Raw genomic sequence first — 18,280 nt, 5'->3', positions numbered from 1 at the left:
CCGGAAGCATGAGTGAGAAGACTGTCATTCCTTCTGGCAGCTGAAAGACCCGCGAGCTGATGACTATATAGGACAGCGACGGTCTCGCTCTGGCCCTGCCTTGACATGTGGATGGTGGGCGACCCGACGCGGAAGTTCGCACTCCGTAACTTAGTAACGATATAAATACATCAAATATTTGCCGGAACTGTTTTATCACAAATACCTACACGTCACGGAAGCCGGGGTCACTTTTTGGTACCTGTGAAACTGCTTTGTGTCGCTGGCAGCTAGCACTCCAATCCCTTTATTATAAAATTGTTCTTGCTAAGCAACCAAGGGAGACTGGTACAAAGAGGTTAGTTTTTCAACTACTATTTATATTTATAAGCTATTACAAAACAGTAAAATCAATTATGAAAGTATATCTCATGCGATCTCATACTAAAGAGGAGCGAAACTGATGAAATATTATAGCCTCTGCAAACAACGATGAAACTGTGAGAAATTTAGCTGCAGTATGGCTGGGTTACTAACTCAATTAATTAAACAAGCAAAATCAACCATGGAAGCATTCTAAATGCTTACAATATAAATGTGTTTTACACATTTGCGTGAAACACTTCAAAATATAAGTTAAATGTTAAATATATAAAGAGTACAAACATGAACGTAAAAAGCAGTAATACAGGTAAAAATATAGCCTCTAAAGATAACAGTGGATACAAGTATACACCGATGGTTGTAAAACAGTATAACAGGTACACATATAGCCTATAAAGACCAAAAGAGATACAGCCATAGATACAGCCAATGAACATCGGCAATTTTCAAAAGAAAGTAAAAAAATTATTAGGTACCTAAGAACTGTTTAGCTACAAGTAAATAGAAATGAAGATGTTTACCTAATAAATAAGTGATGCACAGTTTTCAATAAACCTGCTTTGAACATAGAAAAAAAAATTACATTCTCAAACATAATTATAAAAATTTTTGTTTCCATTTTTTATTTGTATAGTGGGCCAGTAATTGTAAAGGTTGATTGATATCAGTGGTGGTATTGAGGTATTGGGAAATTGTTTCAAAAATGGCAATACATATACAAACATATGGTTTACAGTCAAAACAAGATCTAAATATACAGATATATTATGGCAAAACAGTAATGCAAATGAGACTAACAGAACTGCTGGACTCAGCGGATATAAACAATGCCACGATTGTTCGTTTACAAATGGTACTGTAACATTGTATGTAATTTGGTGCCAAATGTATGTATTTAAAATGCACTAGTAATGAAATATTAAACACTAAGTTCGATGTCACACTACGCATTTCTTTCACTACGGTTAATATTTCAGCAACGTTTTTTTTGGCCGAATTTTTTTTGCCACTAGAGTTAGAGTTCACAATGCAGGTTGCTCAAGAATGCAATAAGAAATTTTATCAAAATTGAACATGTAAACCATTGATTTAGAAGAAATCATCGTGTAAAAACTTACACTCACAGAAATTCTGACAAATAATTTATTAACTATTAAAATACCAGTATTATTAGAAATATAGGCTTAGGCCTGAGGCATAATTAGACCCCTTCCCAGCCCGTATCCATTTAATACATCACTACACTATAGGCTAGTGTTAAGTTAATATACGGAAAAAAATTAAATAGATTGATTCTGCCCTGACAAAAGTTTTTGACATTTATATTAATTTGATGATTGGGTAAAAAAGATTTACTGCACAGTTTAAGTTGGAAAGAAATTCTGCATACACTTGAGGATATGTCACCAGTCACTGTGAGAGCTGGAACATTCTCACTCACTCTCAGAATCACAGAGTTGTCTCAACTCGACTGAGAGAATGTGGAAGGGAGAATTACAAATACACTCGCTAGACCCTCTTGTCCACTTTTTTGCAGCCTTCTTGATTTTCAAAGAGTAAATAAACTTTGAAGTTATAAAGAGGTAGAGATTGTTGGTTCAAAGTATTCATATAAGTATAGTCATTATTATCAGACACTAAGAATCAAGTGGACCGTATGCTATTCTTATGTGTAATAACTTTTCGTTATAAAATTCTAAATCTCTCTTACAGTAGCCTATTCTTCAGTAAAATTTGATATGAATAATTGGATATGAAAACATTTTTTACCTTGTACTGCCTTGATGAAAAAATCGTAATATTTTCTCAGTTAAGTGCTCACCCTACTACTCAATTCTTTATGCACTTTAATTTACATTACCTAAGTTGGATGTATGAAAGTCAAATTTGTGATATGAAAGGAGGGCTTCTAGCAAGAAATACCTTGAAGGCTAGTCTATTTATTTTTAAATGAAATTATTTTAAAATCTACTTTGCAAAATAATTGATACTTGGCACTGATAATAAATAATCTTACATATTCACTGCAAGTTAAGTTGGAAATAACTTTGGTAAAATAACTTCTTATTTTTATGCCTTGTTAAAATGTGAAGTTTTACCAGACGGTCTCTGTAACTGTTGTATTTACTTGAATAAAAGCCTGCATTTCTATTTTGGCCCTTTGTTTCTCTTAGTACGAGGGTTATTCAAATGTAAACGGAATTTGGTTCATTCGACTCGAGTAGTAACGAGAGTGGCGTAGTGTCGGGAGAACGGAGAGGGGATAGGCATGCACGCAGTCCTCACACTCACATCCGTTATGTCAGTATTGCTACGAGTGAACAAAAAGTACCGTCAGTGACATAATTTTGTTATGCTATTTGTGCTTTGAATTTGGTTTTTTAGTATTTAGATCTCATATATTATTCCTTTGGAAATAATATATAGTTAAAACAGTTGATTGGTATTTATAATATTTTATAACAATTTCAAAGTATAATTGAATGCTTGTTAAATATTGTTTCTTTCTGAAAGAGGGAAAAAAAAAGGTTTGTTAGAGACGTGGAAACACCTCATATGATGAGACAGTTTTGACCAGAAATTTGCAATCAGTTTGAAAGTTTTTGTTTCACACAGGCATGCTGTAAAGAGATTTTACTATTAAGAGTCATAATAATTGCACTTTTATGTTTATAATAACCCCAAGTTTACACGGCCAATGCAAGTCCACTACAGTGACAAATTTGGCACACGGCTTGCTGTTAAGGGGGCAGCCTGGCTGCACACACTGGGGCGATAACGACAACCCTGGGTTCCTGACACGCCTCTTTGCCTCTACGCACCAGGCACCCAACTGGCGTGCAGCCTTCTCTTCGGTAGCATGCCTCTATGGGACTTCAACCCTGTAATGTTATGCTGGAACATTCAAAATAAAGACTCACTGAACTTCACTATACCACTTAAAAATATTTTGTTAAAATTTTTTTGATATCTTAAAACATCCACGAAAACACTCATTTTAGCCTGAAAAATACATATTCAACAAGACCTTGAAACAAAACTTCTACACACAAGTGCAATGGCTCTTAAATTCTGTTCATTATTATACACTTTCAAGAATCCTTGAGCTGCCTGCAAACAGCGCGTTGATGCCTGGAGCTATGCACACTGTTTGGCGACCCACTGAGGCGACCACCTAAAGCCAGGCATAAATGTTTGTTTCAACATGAATCAAGCATGTTCAGTACATTCTTGCTAACTATAACATTTTAGAACCAACATTTGTCAGTCATTCCTGTTGATAGCTACAGCACATCCACATTGCCCAACTAGACGGTGGGCTTTCGTGATCACGCAGTCTCACCAACTAAATACTGATTTCTGGTTGGATGGCATGTGGCAGAGCCATCGACACAGGGGCTCAAACCCCTTAGGCAATGGCAACTCCATGTCAAAAAAAAAAAAGTTTAATGCTTGAGTTTACTCTGATAGTAAGCTGAAAAATACAATTTTGTTAATATAATTTATATGCAACCTAACCTTAAAATTATGTGATACACACGGATCATGTTTTCAGTTCTAGCATGTAAATTTAGTGTTTGGATGTTTTCTTTAAATTCTGGGTTTAACAAAGTAGGAAATGAATGGGAGTGTTTCAAGTTTAATGTGCCTCGAAAATTGGTTGTCTGTAAAGTCGGTTTACGGACGATAGTTTAACGTGACAACGTCATAACAAAACATTGATGAAATGATTGCATACTTTTATGAATAAAATTGAATCATTTTTATTGAATTATCACTATTTTGTATGGATACAAAGAAAGAGTGAAATGAAATCTACAATTTAATTGATAAATTTACTTTTATTTGCACTCATTAATTCAAATATGTTAATTAATTTAAAAAAGAGATTATTTTAACTATAACTTTTATACATGTTTGCTATTTAACTTCTTCCAATCTGTGTTATTCTGTTCAGGATAGGACGATGATAGGAAAAGTAGGAAACGAACGGGAGTGTTTCAATTTTAATGTGCCTCGAAAAAGTCAAATCGATGGTTGTTCCAATCGAGTGGAAGAGAGATAGATGCGGCGCATGCGTACAATGAGCGTAATGGGACAATGTGCATAACGGGACACTTTTTCGTGCGTGCAGCCGTAGTTATCGATTTATTAGACGTCACGTAAAAAAAAAAATGGTATAACAAATAGTGGGTAATGGTGGGTAATGGTGGGTAATGGTGGCCTAGTGCTGTGACAGTGTGACAGTGTAGCGAGGAGTTGTTGAGAGCTGTGATGCGTGCAGCCCCGGCACGCTGGGCGAGCTGGAGAGCCTGCTGCGGCGGCTGGAGGCTCACCTGGAGGCGGGCGCCCGGAAGGCCGACAGCCTGGACTGGCACGCCGTGTTCCTCACGGCGCTTGACAGCCACCAGAAGGTGCTGGACGACCTCAAGGCCTTGACGCTGAAGACGGGCGGCGGCCTGGCGCAGCTGCCCACCAGGACCGAGCTCGAGAAGCTCAGCAACGCCACCAACGAGCTCCTGCAGGACGCCAGGTACGCCGACTCGGCACCGTCAGTCGGTAGCATCGAGCCTGTGGTCACCAACAGTACCGCCGTGTTCAGGGCAGTCACTCGGTAGCATCGAGCCGGTGGTCACCAACAGTACCGCCGTGTTCAGGGCAGTCACTCGGTAGCATCGAGCCGGTGGTCACCAACAGTACCGCAGTGTTCAGGGCAGTCACTCGGTAGCATCGAGCCGGTGGTCACCAACAGTACCGCCGTGTTCGGGGCAGTCACTCGGTAGCATCGAGCCGGTGGTCACCAACAGTACCGCCGTGTTCAGGGCAGTCACTCAGTAGCATCGAGCCGGTGGTCACCAACAGTACCGCCGTGTTCGGGGCAGTCACTCGGTAGCATCGAGCCGGTGGTCACCAACAGTACCGCCGTGTTCGGGGCAGTCACTCGGTAGCATCGAGCCGGTGGTCACCAACAGTACCGCCGTGTTCGGGGCAGTCACTCGGTAGCATCGAGCCGGTGGTCACCAACAGTACCGCTGTGTTCGGGGCAGTCACTCGGTAGCATCGAGCCGGTGGTCACCAACAGTACCGCCGTGTTCGGGGCAGTCACTCGGTAGCATCGAGCCGGTGGTCACCAACAGTACCGCCGTGTTCGGGGCAGTCACTCGGTAGCATCGAGCCGGTGGTCACCAACAGTAACGCCGTGTTCAGGGCAGTCATTCGGTAGCATCGAGCCTGTGGTCACCAACAGTACCCAGTTCACACCTAACCCTTCAAGCCGGTACAATATATATATTTTGTATTTTTTTTAAAATTTATTTTAGTGCTACAGGTTAGAACTTTTGTTGACATGATGTAAGAAACGCATTAAAATTGTCTTTAAATTGAGAGGTATTCCACACCTCCTCTCTCCACAACACCAATTTTCCAAGCTGGCTTCGCCACTGCCCGAGATGTACCGTGAGGTCACAAGCCAGCTGACTTGCTCACTACCGTCAGTCTATGGCTGATTGAAGGCACATTTACGTTTCAGTACACGTAGTACAAGACGTTTTGGTACTTTTTCTCTGGCTTGTGCAACGATAATTGGAGGGGCACATGAACTGTTCTTAACATATTGCATCTTTAATTTTTTTTGTCCAATATTTATTCAGTATTAGAACTGCCACAGTATAAACATGTAACATCTTCCCGAGCTTTTATGAATTGTTACAGTCTGATAGTTACTGACTTCCTCCTTACGCTTCCAAGTGTCTACAGGAAATAACTGTTAGGTATTTTGTGTGGGTGCCATTAAAGTTACAGAAACTCCAAAAATTGAGCAAGGTTAGGCCCCACACCACGTCGAGCCATTAACGCAATCCGGATGCTTACTGCTAACCGTGGCTTAATGTTAGGGAACTACTAGATGGTGAAGACCAATCCATTTTTAAGGTGTGTTATTTGGAATATGAGCTACAGCTTGCTGGTTTGATTTAGTTGCAGTAGCAAGTAGGACCGTGTGACGCAGGTACGAGCTGTCGGCCGGCAGCGACATGGCCGCGGCCAAGCTGGAGTCCCAGGTGCAGGAGCTGCAGCTGGCGCTCGCCGGCGGCCAGGAGGAGATCCTCAGGCGGGTGTCGGAGACGGGCGTGATGACGGAGACGGCCTACGCCGGCGCGGCGCGCGGCTACGACCAGCTGCTCGCGGAGGTGCGCGGCCTGGCCAAGGTGGAGACAGTCGTGCTGCAGACCGCGGACGACGTGCTGGACACCAAGCGACGCGTCGAGTACGGGGTGCACCGCATCCTGCTGGAGGTGGGCGACCTCGTGAAGGCCGGCTCCGAGGGGCTGAACGGCACGGTGACGCGCGGCTTCGACGCCATCTCGGGCGCCATCCTGGACGGCCAGAGCGGGGCCCTCGCCAACGTCAGCCGCAAGATCGAGACGGAGATCGGCCAGGTGTGGCGCCAGATCGGCATCATGTACCAGCAGCTGGCGGCGTCTGCGGGCGCCCTGGACCGCCTGCAGATGCAGACGGAGACGTACGTGAACGGCAGCCTGCAGACCATGGACAGCATGGAGGGCAAGGTGGGGCAGATCACGGGCCGCATGTCCGAGGTGGACGGCCACCTCAACTACCTGCTGGGCAAGCTGTCGCTGGTCACCCAGGAGTTCAACCAGATCAAGTCGGGCCTCGCGGCCGCGCTCGACAACATCCGCAGCAGCTTCGTGTCCGTGCAGAACAAGATACAGGAGGTCGGGCCGGGGCCCAACCCCATCCCGGACTACACGCAGCCCCGGCCAGAGTCCAAGGACGAGCAGCAGAACCAGGTGTTGCCGCTGGAAGTCAACGCGCAGTGAGAGACGTCCTCGCTGCAGTGTTCTGTTCAGGCACTCATATTGCATACTACTCCACAGTCTTACAAGGAAACTCATCTGGCGCTCTTCGCAGTAATTATTTGTTATTAATAAAAAAAAAATAACATTATTACTGCTGCTAATGCATTTTGTATGCTGCAATGACATTTGCAATCTAATCTTGAACATTTTATGCAAAATGCAGCTGTGCTTCCAATGCAGTAGTTTATTGATGTTTGTGATACAATAATTTTAGGATATATTAACAATTTAAGAGATAGTTTTGTACCAGTCATTTAGTTTGTGAAGAATGGTTAGAAAAATCAATGCAAATCTCTGTAATTCTGAGAAAAAAATATTATTGAAGAGATAAATTACATATCTCATAGCAAATTTAATTCAATGGTTACTGTCACTTCATTTTATGATATATGGATGCCATTATCATTTAAAAAAATCGAAACATACACTTATTTATTCATGAGTGTCATGGAAATAAGCACTCATGTAACATCTACATCATACAATTCGCATATCAGGTCGGCAAACTGTGAAACAAACATTGCATATTTCAAGTTAAAATGTAGGTTAGCTATTGGGTTTTTTCTGGCTGATGCCTCTCGCTTGTGAGACAAAGGTTGACAGTATGATTACAAATACATATACCAGCACCAAGTTGGTACTCCAGTGGTTTGGAAGCCATGTATATTCATATGTACATAATTACCCTAGCATTATTTTTTTGTATACCCATTACTTTTACATACCCAAAAAATTAAATCTATGTGGTTGCATGACTGCAAAGAAAAACAATTTAGAGGTAGTTATTAAATACATGTAATATGTTGATAACATTATCACAAATATCTAGTGAAAAAAGTGTGACTAACATATCAATAGCACTTTTATTATAAATATTACCATTATGTAGGTACATATACATTGTGCTACTAAACAACTACAGTCAAAGTGTTTTTTTTCCCCCTAATTTAGCTGTTATGATGTAGTAGTTCTTCTAAGGTAACTATTGAGAGTTTCATAATAATTATGAACAGTTTTAAGTTGTGAAATGTACTGCATGTAAACCCTAAGATCTCATTTTCTCTTTAACTAGCATGCACAAAATGATCAAATAGTCAAATTAAAAAAAAAAACAATATACTACAAATGGTAGGTATCTGTGCTGCAAATACAAAAAAAAAATTAAATCATAAAAAAAGTTAGTACCTAATGAATATGGTATGCATAAAAAAAAGTCATACTGATATGTTTAAATATTAGGAAGATTACATAATAAAAACAAAAAAAATACCCTTTGAATCATTTATATGTACAGGTAGATTTTGATAAATTAATGTACATAACATCCTATATGTTCTTCAATACACAAAATGATTTATTAAACATTTTATAATATATTCCACACAGCAAACACGTTTTTAATTCAATGCATTCAGCTCTGGATAACTTAAAATATGCCTTCTAAGGTAGCAAGAAATTATTTTGGTCTTTAAACACTATATTTCAGCACTTGCACTAGTTAAGTACTCAAATAAAAATTTGTTTTGGACCAAGGTCAAGATATTGTTTAGGTTTACAGTATGTTTGAACGAGTTTGATAATGTATGTAGTAAGGAAGTTATACATAATTTGTTTTTAATTCCAACCCCTGTTTTTTTTTTTTTTTTAATTCTTGCAATCATGTTTAGTCATACCAAAAATTGTTTCAGACAAAAGTTTTATAGAATATTTACAATAAATTATAATATATTTGATAGTGTTTGTAATAAGAAAGTTATAAGTTTATTTTGCCCTTTTACACCTGTTTTTTACCCTTTGTCACTAAAAGATTTAGATGATTTTTATTAGGTTTACAAATAACTTGAATGGATTTAATAGTGTCTCTACAAAGGAAGTTTTTTCTTTCCCCTCCCCCCTTCATCACCTGTTTTTTTCCACCCCTGGCAGCAATGGTTGGTTGTATCAAACATTTATTTTGACAACAGTTTTTGGCATTATTCTAACAATTATTCTATAATATTATATATTCTATTTTATTATTCTATAATGACTTCATTGGACTGCTGTATTTTTCATTGTGATTTATTGAAAAAAAAAATCCATTTCTACTCCTTGCAGATTTTGTCTGTGCCAAAACCAATAATTTCTGCATATGTCTGTAGGGGCTGCATCTCTAGCGCACATCAAGAACTTTAAAAAAAAAACCTAAATCCTAACCATATCGTGCACTGTCTTAACTTTATAGCCTCGAACACAGGTGCAAAATAAATCAACAAATTTACAAAAATTAAAAGTATGAGCATAAACACTAAAGATTTTAAGGGCAGTGGTAGAAGAAGTAAATAATATGCCTAAATTTAATGCCTGCGTATTCCATATTTCAGTACATTTCTGCATTCAATGTACAATAGCACAATGAATTGGGTGTTAGCTAACGCATGGCAATACATTTAGCTATATTACTTAAATTATCGTAAAAATTATACCACATAATATAAACACCTTGGAGCTTCAAATGTGTATTTTACCAGCAATATTATAAAAGGCTTTACAGAGATACAAAATTAACAAATCTTATCAAAAATATAAGTGGCTACCTTACAAATTGAAAATATAAACAGCCCGGGCTGAACTTCCTAAAATAATTACAAAAATCTCAAGTTCTAACTCCAAGTGGGCGGGCTCATTTTATTGACGTGCGATACATAAGCACACTATTACGACTCGTAACACAGTCTGTCTCAGGCCTTCATGTAAATTTGTACAAGTCTTGCGCACTTGAAACCACACTCCAAATGTAACTACATACAATAGTATTCAAATGACTGAAACCTTTTCAACAGACACTGCAAACTTATTCGTGGTCTCAATCAGCTGAGCTCTCGTCTCTTTTAAATTTCACAGATCATAGCTGGGTCCAGGGGCGTACCCAGGGGGGGGGTTTTTAGGGGTTCAAACACACCCCCCCCCCCCTTGGACCCAATCTTTAATTAACTTCTTATTCATCACTCAAACAAATTTCATATTAAAATTAATACAATTTTTACCATTACAATATTTAAATTTAAGTACCAAAAACTGCTAAAACAGCACTATTTTACACCTCAAAATCCAAATTTTCCCGGAGGAGGACCCCCGGACCCCCCGCTTTAATACGGGGGGGGGGGGGGGGGGGGGCATGCTTCTTAACACCCCCCATACACAAATCCTGGCTACGCCACTGGCTGGGTCCAAGTAAAATTGGGTACACAGGGACTGGAGCCAATGTGCGTTGGTTTGCGCTTCAAGGCATGCCTCTTGACTTGCATGCACTCATGTTGCGTGCCGACAGCTCCGAGCTCACGAAAGACACAATACAGCCCATAAAATGGACTGTGCCGTCGCTTCACCGGACATCAGCACCACAGCTCGTGTTCAGCACCAACGTAGTTTCTCACTTAATGTAAAAGTAAGGAGACGTGAACACTCCCCTCGTATTTAACGGCCATAGTCCGGCCCGAAGGCACCCGCGATGCTCATGCCTGCGCGCTACTGCCCACTAGCGCCGTGCTCAAGTTCAGGTCTGTTTCTGCAACTACCTGATGATCACATTTTAAACTATACCTTAATTATGTGTAAAATACACTTACTAAAAATAGGTAGCCATTTTCATTATTATCAAGTTCTAAAATACAGTTAACACAAAAACACTAAAATAGCATCTATTTATTTTACTTTGGTGGAAAACTTCTCAAGAAATTCTGAAATTGCACACCAAATTAACGTCTTGATAGTCGCCAAACCAATAATTGTCAATGAAGTCTCATTTCCAGAACAAAGTATAAAACTAGGTAAAGTATTTAGAAGTAATATTCTTTAAACTTGAGACCAATAAATTTAACATATAAAAAAAAAGTTCACAACCAAATGACTAAAATAAAAATATGTGCAAGTACCAAACATACGATGTACCAAAAGGGGACAGGGGATACGCCACTCTCTTTGTTCAGATTTTGCCCACTAACAAACTTGACGAAGATTTTCCATTACCTACTTGTTATATATTGGTTTGTGAGCGATTTGTTAAAAATTACGACATTTATTGTGTCTATAATAAAGTTATAAACATAGAGTCTATTGACCACGGAAAAAAAAACTCTGTAAAAATGTTCCAAAAGTTGCACCGCAGTATAGGCTACAATAGATAGACTATTCTTTCCTTTAAATCTACCGAATACATACTGTCATACCTTTACTACACAGAAGTTTTATTCTAACTGCAGGTATAACAATCTTTGTGTTCAGTATTTATTGAGAATAAATTTACTTAACAATTTTTAACCTTTTAACTTAAAATTTAGAAGCATATGTTATAGTTTTATACCAAGCTACCCACTAACAGCTACATCATAAGAGTAAGGCAAAGGTTTCACACTACAAATGTACTTTTTAACACAGAATCATTTGTGGACTGTGTTGTTCCTTATTAAAACCTTATTTTCTGGTGAATTTATAGTCTGGATTTGTATACCTAAGCTAAAATATTTTTGACTGACTGACCATTTTCCAAATTAGTTGGGTACTCGTAAGGTGTTTACAATCAAAAATATGCTACTCACTGATTTGCACCTGTTATGGAGGAGAGAGCAAAACCCTACACTCCATAAATTGCCAAAACATCTGTATTTAGCAGAAACATTTGATAATTGATACATTAATAAGTAATTGTATTCTAATACTAATTTAAAAAGTGTTAGAACATTGGTTGTCCTTAAAACCAACAACTTTTATAATGGAAGAAACATGTCCAGCAGTATGGGTAAAATGTAATTTTGTCTTCTTTAGTTTGAATTTTTAAGAACTATGCATGATGAAATAACATTAAATCCAATATTTTATAGGAATTTTTTGTAATAACAAGAAACCTCATTTCTTTGTTAATGACTAATGATCATATAAATTTGTTAAATGTATGTGATGTTTTGAATAAAAGTGCAAATAAAAAAATATATACATATATTTTGAACGAAGTACCTACCTACATATTAAGTGTAAACTATTTTAAATAGTGACCAACAGTACATGCATAGTCCAGTGTGAGCCATACGTGAGCCTGCAGCAGACCAACAGAATACAGGCTTTACACCTAGACTCTAGTGCAGCAGTCTCTGCTGTGACATTGTAGCGAGAGTATCTCAAGCTGGCAACCCCTGAATGTGAAATATAATTTGGAGCGCTCTCACTGGTAATCTGAAACCACACAATCCCACCCCAAACTTTGTAAATCAAATGAATTGATCTGGGTCAACATGTGGGACAAAGACAAGGAAAAAAAAGTCACGTGGATTCAAATACAAATTCCTCCTGGAATTTCTAATACAGTAACTTTTATAATGCATTTTGAATTAAATCCATGTCGTATGAGTAGGAATTACTGACCAAATTAAGCTCACCGGATAAAAAATTAGTCACACCTGGGAAAATCATTACAAGCGCCATTTATTATCGTGCAACTCCACCTCTGGACTTGATAACCACCTGGATTTGGTTAGGAAGTGAGTCCCCAAGATTGTGCAGGCATGGTAAACCACTGGCTGGAGGATTTGACTGAGCAATACCACCAAATTGCGGGGACGCTGATGCCGCGTTTTACCCGCTGTTCCAACATGTGCCACAGATTTTCAAAGGTGTTCAAGTCAGGTGATTTTGCAGGCCAATCGAGATGTAACAGGGTGGGGGGGAGTGTTCATTAAACCAGTCACATGTGTGTCCAGTCCATCGATGAACTTTCGCTGTTGTTACCTTGAACAATTGGGGTGTACTCATCATGCAGATATTGACTGATCACCCAGAATGTTTAAATAAACATGCTGGTTCATGTCAGTGGTCACTGCAGTTAGTGGGCCCAATCCACGATACGAAAAACACCCCCAGCTCCGGCTTGAACCTGACCTTGAACAAATCCAAGATGAAATGCTTCAGTTGGCCTTCAGTGCACTACACAACGTGCATCATTGGGATACAGGTAAAAATGTGATTCGTCTGACCACGTTACGTTCCGCCAGTCAGCTACAGTCCACGTTAGATGATTTCCAGCACATTGAAGATGCGCAGCTTTATGTGCCTGTGAGAAATGGCCTCCTGCGAGGTGACAGTCTCCAAATGTTTATTGCATGCAGTTCCCGTCGCAATGTTCTCTCACTAACAGGTCAGGATGGACCTTCAATCACTGGCTGCAGCAATTCCTGTCGGGTTTGGAAGCACTTTTGATTCCCAAGCCGTGAAACGCGCCTCCGGTCCCTGTGTCAGGATCTTTTTCCGACCACAATTCTGAAGTTGTGTTTCATGGCTACGTGCAGTACACCACTGCTTGTAGACACGCTGAACAATCTGCTGTGAAACACCAACAAATCCAACAACTTCACGCACCGTATGGCCAGGGACACGGCCAAACACGATCGCCCCTTTTTCCACTTCATCCTTACATCTACCCATGTTGATGTGCACTGTACGCTTAAAACATCAATGTCTCCCTGATCGCTACTGCCTTATGCTCATGTAAAGGCAGTGTGGTTGAGCACAGGACTCGTTTGCTGTGCTATCTGTGCAAGCTTAACAATCCATTTGTGCGTGCCAACTAAGGTGACTAATTATCGTCCGGTGAGCATAGAAGCAAATAATGAATATTTTAAAAGTGCAATACAAATTGGTAACATTCAGCATTTTAATTTTGAGTATATTGTTATAGTTAAAAATGTTTTGCTCAAACATCTAGTGATTTGCACTGTCCAACTTCAGGTATTCAAACTTCAAGACCGTTCATCCATCACTCAATTTAGTCATTCATTCATCAACCAACTTCATTTATAAGTAAAATGCTTTTTTAGCAATTGGTAACAAATTTATGATAAACACTAATGAATTTAGTAACAAAAAGTAACTAACTACCCAAAAAAAATTAATGATATAGTCAGTGTTGCATACCAAAAGATTGTATTCACTCAATAACATGAAAACATACAAAAAGTGAGTCAGACTTCAACAACAAGGTTCCCTTGAGTTGTATTTTGTCATCTTATATTTTGGTAAAACACACCTATCATGCGTCCCACATGGTAAATTTGAAATAATTAAACCACAAAAAAATGTTTGCTCTCAACATGGAATTATCCTCAGTATTTGTAGTTTAAACGTAGATTATTTCATATACTGGTTATCCAATTATAATTCCAAGCTATCACAGTTTTCCAGCTATATCCATAGCACTGGTTTTAACAGGTTACCTAGCATTTACTGCTGTATCAGAGGGCACACAGACCCACACGAGACTCTCGCTCGTACAGGTGGTCGCTTGGCCCGGGCCGCTCTCAGCGTCAGACACACCGACGCCGTGAATGCCTGTGGGCTCAGCGTCCCACGTGCTCCCTCGCTGTCCAGCAACTCCAACTGCGTGTCAGATGAAGGCACGTTTATAATGGCCCGTCTACAATAGCAATGTCCTAAACTGTGTCCGAAGGACACTCGTCGCTGATTGGTCCACGTGACCCTCTGACGTCACGCGTCAAGTGGGCGAAGGTCCGAACCTACCTGGTCTGAAGACATTCGTCAATTTGAACTTTTTGTCCCAACCTGTGTACTTCGGACACAGAAAAAGAACAGAACACTCACGATACTTGAATTTCCGGTTCCCGTTTGAAAACGTGGTGTTTTTTTTTGTTATTGAAGGAATTGGAAGGTGTTGTAAGTCACTTATAACTTACATAACTTTCATAAGTTCAATCTCAAACTACAAAGCATCAATTCAATAAACAAAAACATTTGGTTTGGCACATTTACCGCGCTCTGGTGACAATTTTAGAAATCAATACAGTCGGACATAGGACATCGCAATTGTGGACAGGGCAGTTTTCGGTGAGACAATGTGAAGTCACTCACATTCGGATAAGGACACGGACCACACACAGGTTCGGACTATTGTAGACGGGCTCTTACTCTCAGCACCGGCTCACACACGACTTGGGTACAAGCCTGTTGGGACCCGGACCAGCCGCGACGTCATGCGGCAGAGAAGTTCACACCAGCACGTCCACTCTCTCCGGCGAGCGGATGTAGCCGGCGCTAGGCTCGCGTTCATCATGAAAGAAAGACACAATTTCAAAAATATCCCACTAAAGTTAATTCAAAATACAAACAATAAACTCTATTGCTAAAAGTAAAAGACCCCTTATTAATAAAGATTATGCAAACAATACACGATTAAACAAACAACTATATTACGTAAAGTTAAATTTAGTGGCATCACTCAGAAGTTCTTTAGAAAATGATGAATTATTAATAAAATATTTTTAAAACAAACACTCATGTCTAATCTTAAGGAACACATTAAACAATTACACAAACTATACTGCAGACACATACGCTTTGTTAACAATCCTTCAGGGGTTGTCGGTGTGCATTTGTACACAGTAACTCGTACACACACACTTGTCTGCAGTGACTGATCACCAGAAATGTGGCATGCCACGCAGGCTTAAATGACACGGATGATGTCAAACAGTCTACAATTGGCAGCCTAAACTAACAGTCACATTTTACACTTTGTTTAAAATGCCTCGGTATTATATATTTCAAAAAACATGTTTTATAAAATATAAAGGGAACTCCTTTGAATTTTTTTTTTTTTACAAAATATTTATCATTATTTTAGGTTTGTGCGAATTATATATCTACATATTATGTGAAAAACACTTTTTGTATCTTATCCTGTTTAGGAGCTATAAATATCCAACAGATGGACAAAGGAGTCACTCTTAACATTACCATATCTGTATAGTATAGTGTTCCATCACTCTTGTTCTGCTTTACAAACACTCAAAAATATTAGGTACAACATCTAAATTTCTGAATTGATTTGTTCTATATAACGTTTCTTCTTTGAGTAGTATTTCAAAATCTGTGATGATTTTAATCAGTGATGGTACAACTTATCTTTATTAAAATTATATTCTGCTCTCTTCACGAAAATTATTAGTATTAATAAAAATGTGTGATGTACATTCACAATACAGAGATTAGAAAGATTTTCAATTCTGAAGTTCTTGAATACCAGTTTGAATAATGTAAATATCTAACTTCCTAAAATCATCACTACATAGTATAAAACCAAGTTGCTTCCCGCTGTCTGTCTGTCCCAATGTATGCTTAGATCTTTAAAACTATGCAATGGATTTTTATGCGTTTCTTTTTTTTGATAGAGTGATTCAAGAGGAAGGTTTATATGTATAATACATGCATAATATAGTAGAGAAACACTGATAATTTTAGAGGTTTATAATGTGATGTCGTAAATAAACACATTTTTTTGCGCTTACATTGCAAATGCTGGCTGAACCATACGAGATAGATCAAAATAATGTACTACAGTATTGTACACCTTAAAAAGGTCTACAAAAAAGTCTGCGATGGTATATGTCTATCTCTTAAGGATAACCCACAATAACCATTTTTTATCCTTTACTTCTTACGAGAAATGGCTTATTTACGAAGCGATTTAAAGCAATACAGTATTAATCCTTATCCAATTAAGTACCTTAAATACAGTATGCATTTAATTGATCTATATTATGTTTGTATTGTCTAATGACAAAAAAGCTGTGAACATTGTATATAAAGACATTCTGTAGTATATTTAGTATCAGCATTTCACCCGTGCGAAGCCGGGGTGGGTCGCTAGTATGTAATAAAATTAGGCTATGGAGAAATTTAGATATTAAAACCTTTTGTGTTTTAAAATCAGCAAAAACATCTGTAGGTGCTTTGGAAAAATAAAGCTGCTTATTTAATGGATATTTAAGTTATGGTATTTTCTGTAATTTGAACACTAATTGCTACAAATGATATACGTAGCTACACAATATTATTTTAGGGTCATTTTAGAATAAAAATTACCTGTAAAGACATTTAGAACCTAGTACTAGAATCACAACAGCTCAAAAACCCCAACACGATGATTAAGGCACAACGAACAAAGATAAGGTTGACCCTTAATATGTTTGGGTTTGTTAAAAAAAAAATTGATCATTGTGTGAGTTTACATTCATACCACAAATACAATAAAAATAAAAATTGGTTGTCTGTAAAGTCGGTTTACGGACGATAGTTTAACGTGACGTCATAACAAAACATTTACGAAATGATTGCATAATTTATGAATAAAATTGAATCATTTTTATTTTAATAATAAAAGAATAAATAATTGAAATTATACTAGTAATCAGATTTTTAAAATGCAAGAATAATTAACCTTTATTGCTGAAATTATTATTGTTGTAATAAGCAATGAAAACCACATGAACTTTTCACTTCACTTTATAAACAGTCGAGTGGAAGAGAGATAGATGCGGCGCAAGCTTATAATGAGCGTAACGGGACACAGTGTAACGGAACAATGTGCATAATGGGACACTTTTTCGTGCATGCAGCCTGCGTTCATCGATTTATTAGACGTTGTCACGTCAAAAATGTCTGTGTTAAATATCCCTGAGCCCTACTGTTTGAAAAAAAAAGGGTTTAAAAAAAAAGGTGCCTTTTGAAATTCTGTAAAAAACTATCAACCCATGCGGTCACCAAGATTCTGTGATAAACACATAAGTTAGTGTTTGAGCATACGTGATAGTGATAGAGAGTTATGGAAGTCAATTTCTCAGGAGCAGCAACTTACAAATAATCTTCCTGCCTAGCAATAAACTTAATTTAAGACATGGCCCTCACATGATACACAGTGCAGTATGTCCATAAAAGTATGTCCCCAATTATAAATTTTAATAGCATCAACTGTAAGCATTTTAGTGTGTTGGTTCAATGTCACAAACAGTAACTCCGTTTTAGATAATTTTTTTTTTCATTATTACAGTTATGACATGCACACCAACACCTCATAAAGAGGGTACTAGGGTGTGCACGGGGATATAAAAAAGAAATGAAAACAATGAAAAAACCATATCACAATAAAAGATACAAACAAAAACAAAATGCAAAGGACAACATAAACAATAGACACAGACACAATAAACAATTGATTA

The 18,280-nt window shown here is 38.4% G+C and overlaps 1 protein-coding gene across 1 annotated transcript in view; it reads left to right on the top strand.

Annotated features, from left to right (window-relative positions):
- The window catches only part of LOC134542558 (uncharacterized), a 237,757-nt gene extending 229,401 nt beyond the window's left edge, over nt 1-8,356 (top strand). The window contains exons 6-7 of the mRNA XM_063386920.1: nt 4,649-4,897; nt 6,371-8,356. Of these exons, the coding sequence (XP_063242990.1) occupies nt 4,649-4,897; nt 6,371-7,202 (1,081 nt within the window). The 3' untranslated portion in view covers nt 7,203-8,356. The remainder of the gene's footprint in view (nt 1-4,648; nt 4,898-6,370) is intronic.
- Nucleotides 8,357-18,280: the final 9,924 nt, after the last annotated feature.

This window comes from Bacillus rossius, assembly GCF_032445375.1.
Source record: "Bacillus rossius redtenbacheri isolate Brsri chromosome 9 unlocalized genomic scaffold, Brsri_v3 Brsri_v3_scf9_1, whole genome shotgun sequence".
Taxonomy (NCBI): Eukaryota; Metazoa; Arthropoda; class Insecta; order Phasmatodea; family Bacillidae; genus Bacillus; species Bacillus rossius.
This window is presented reverse-complemented; position numbering and strand designations above follow the sequence as displayed.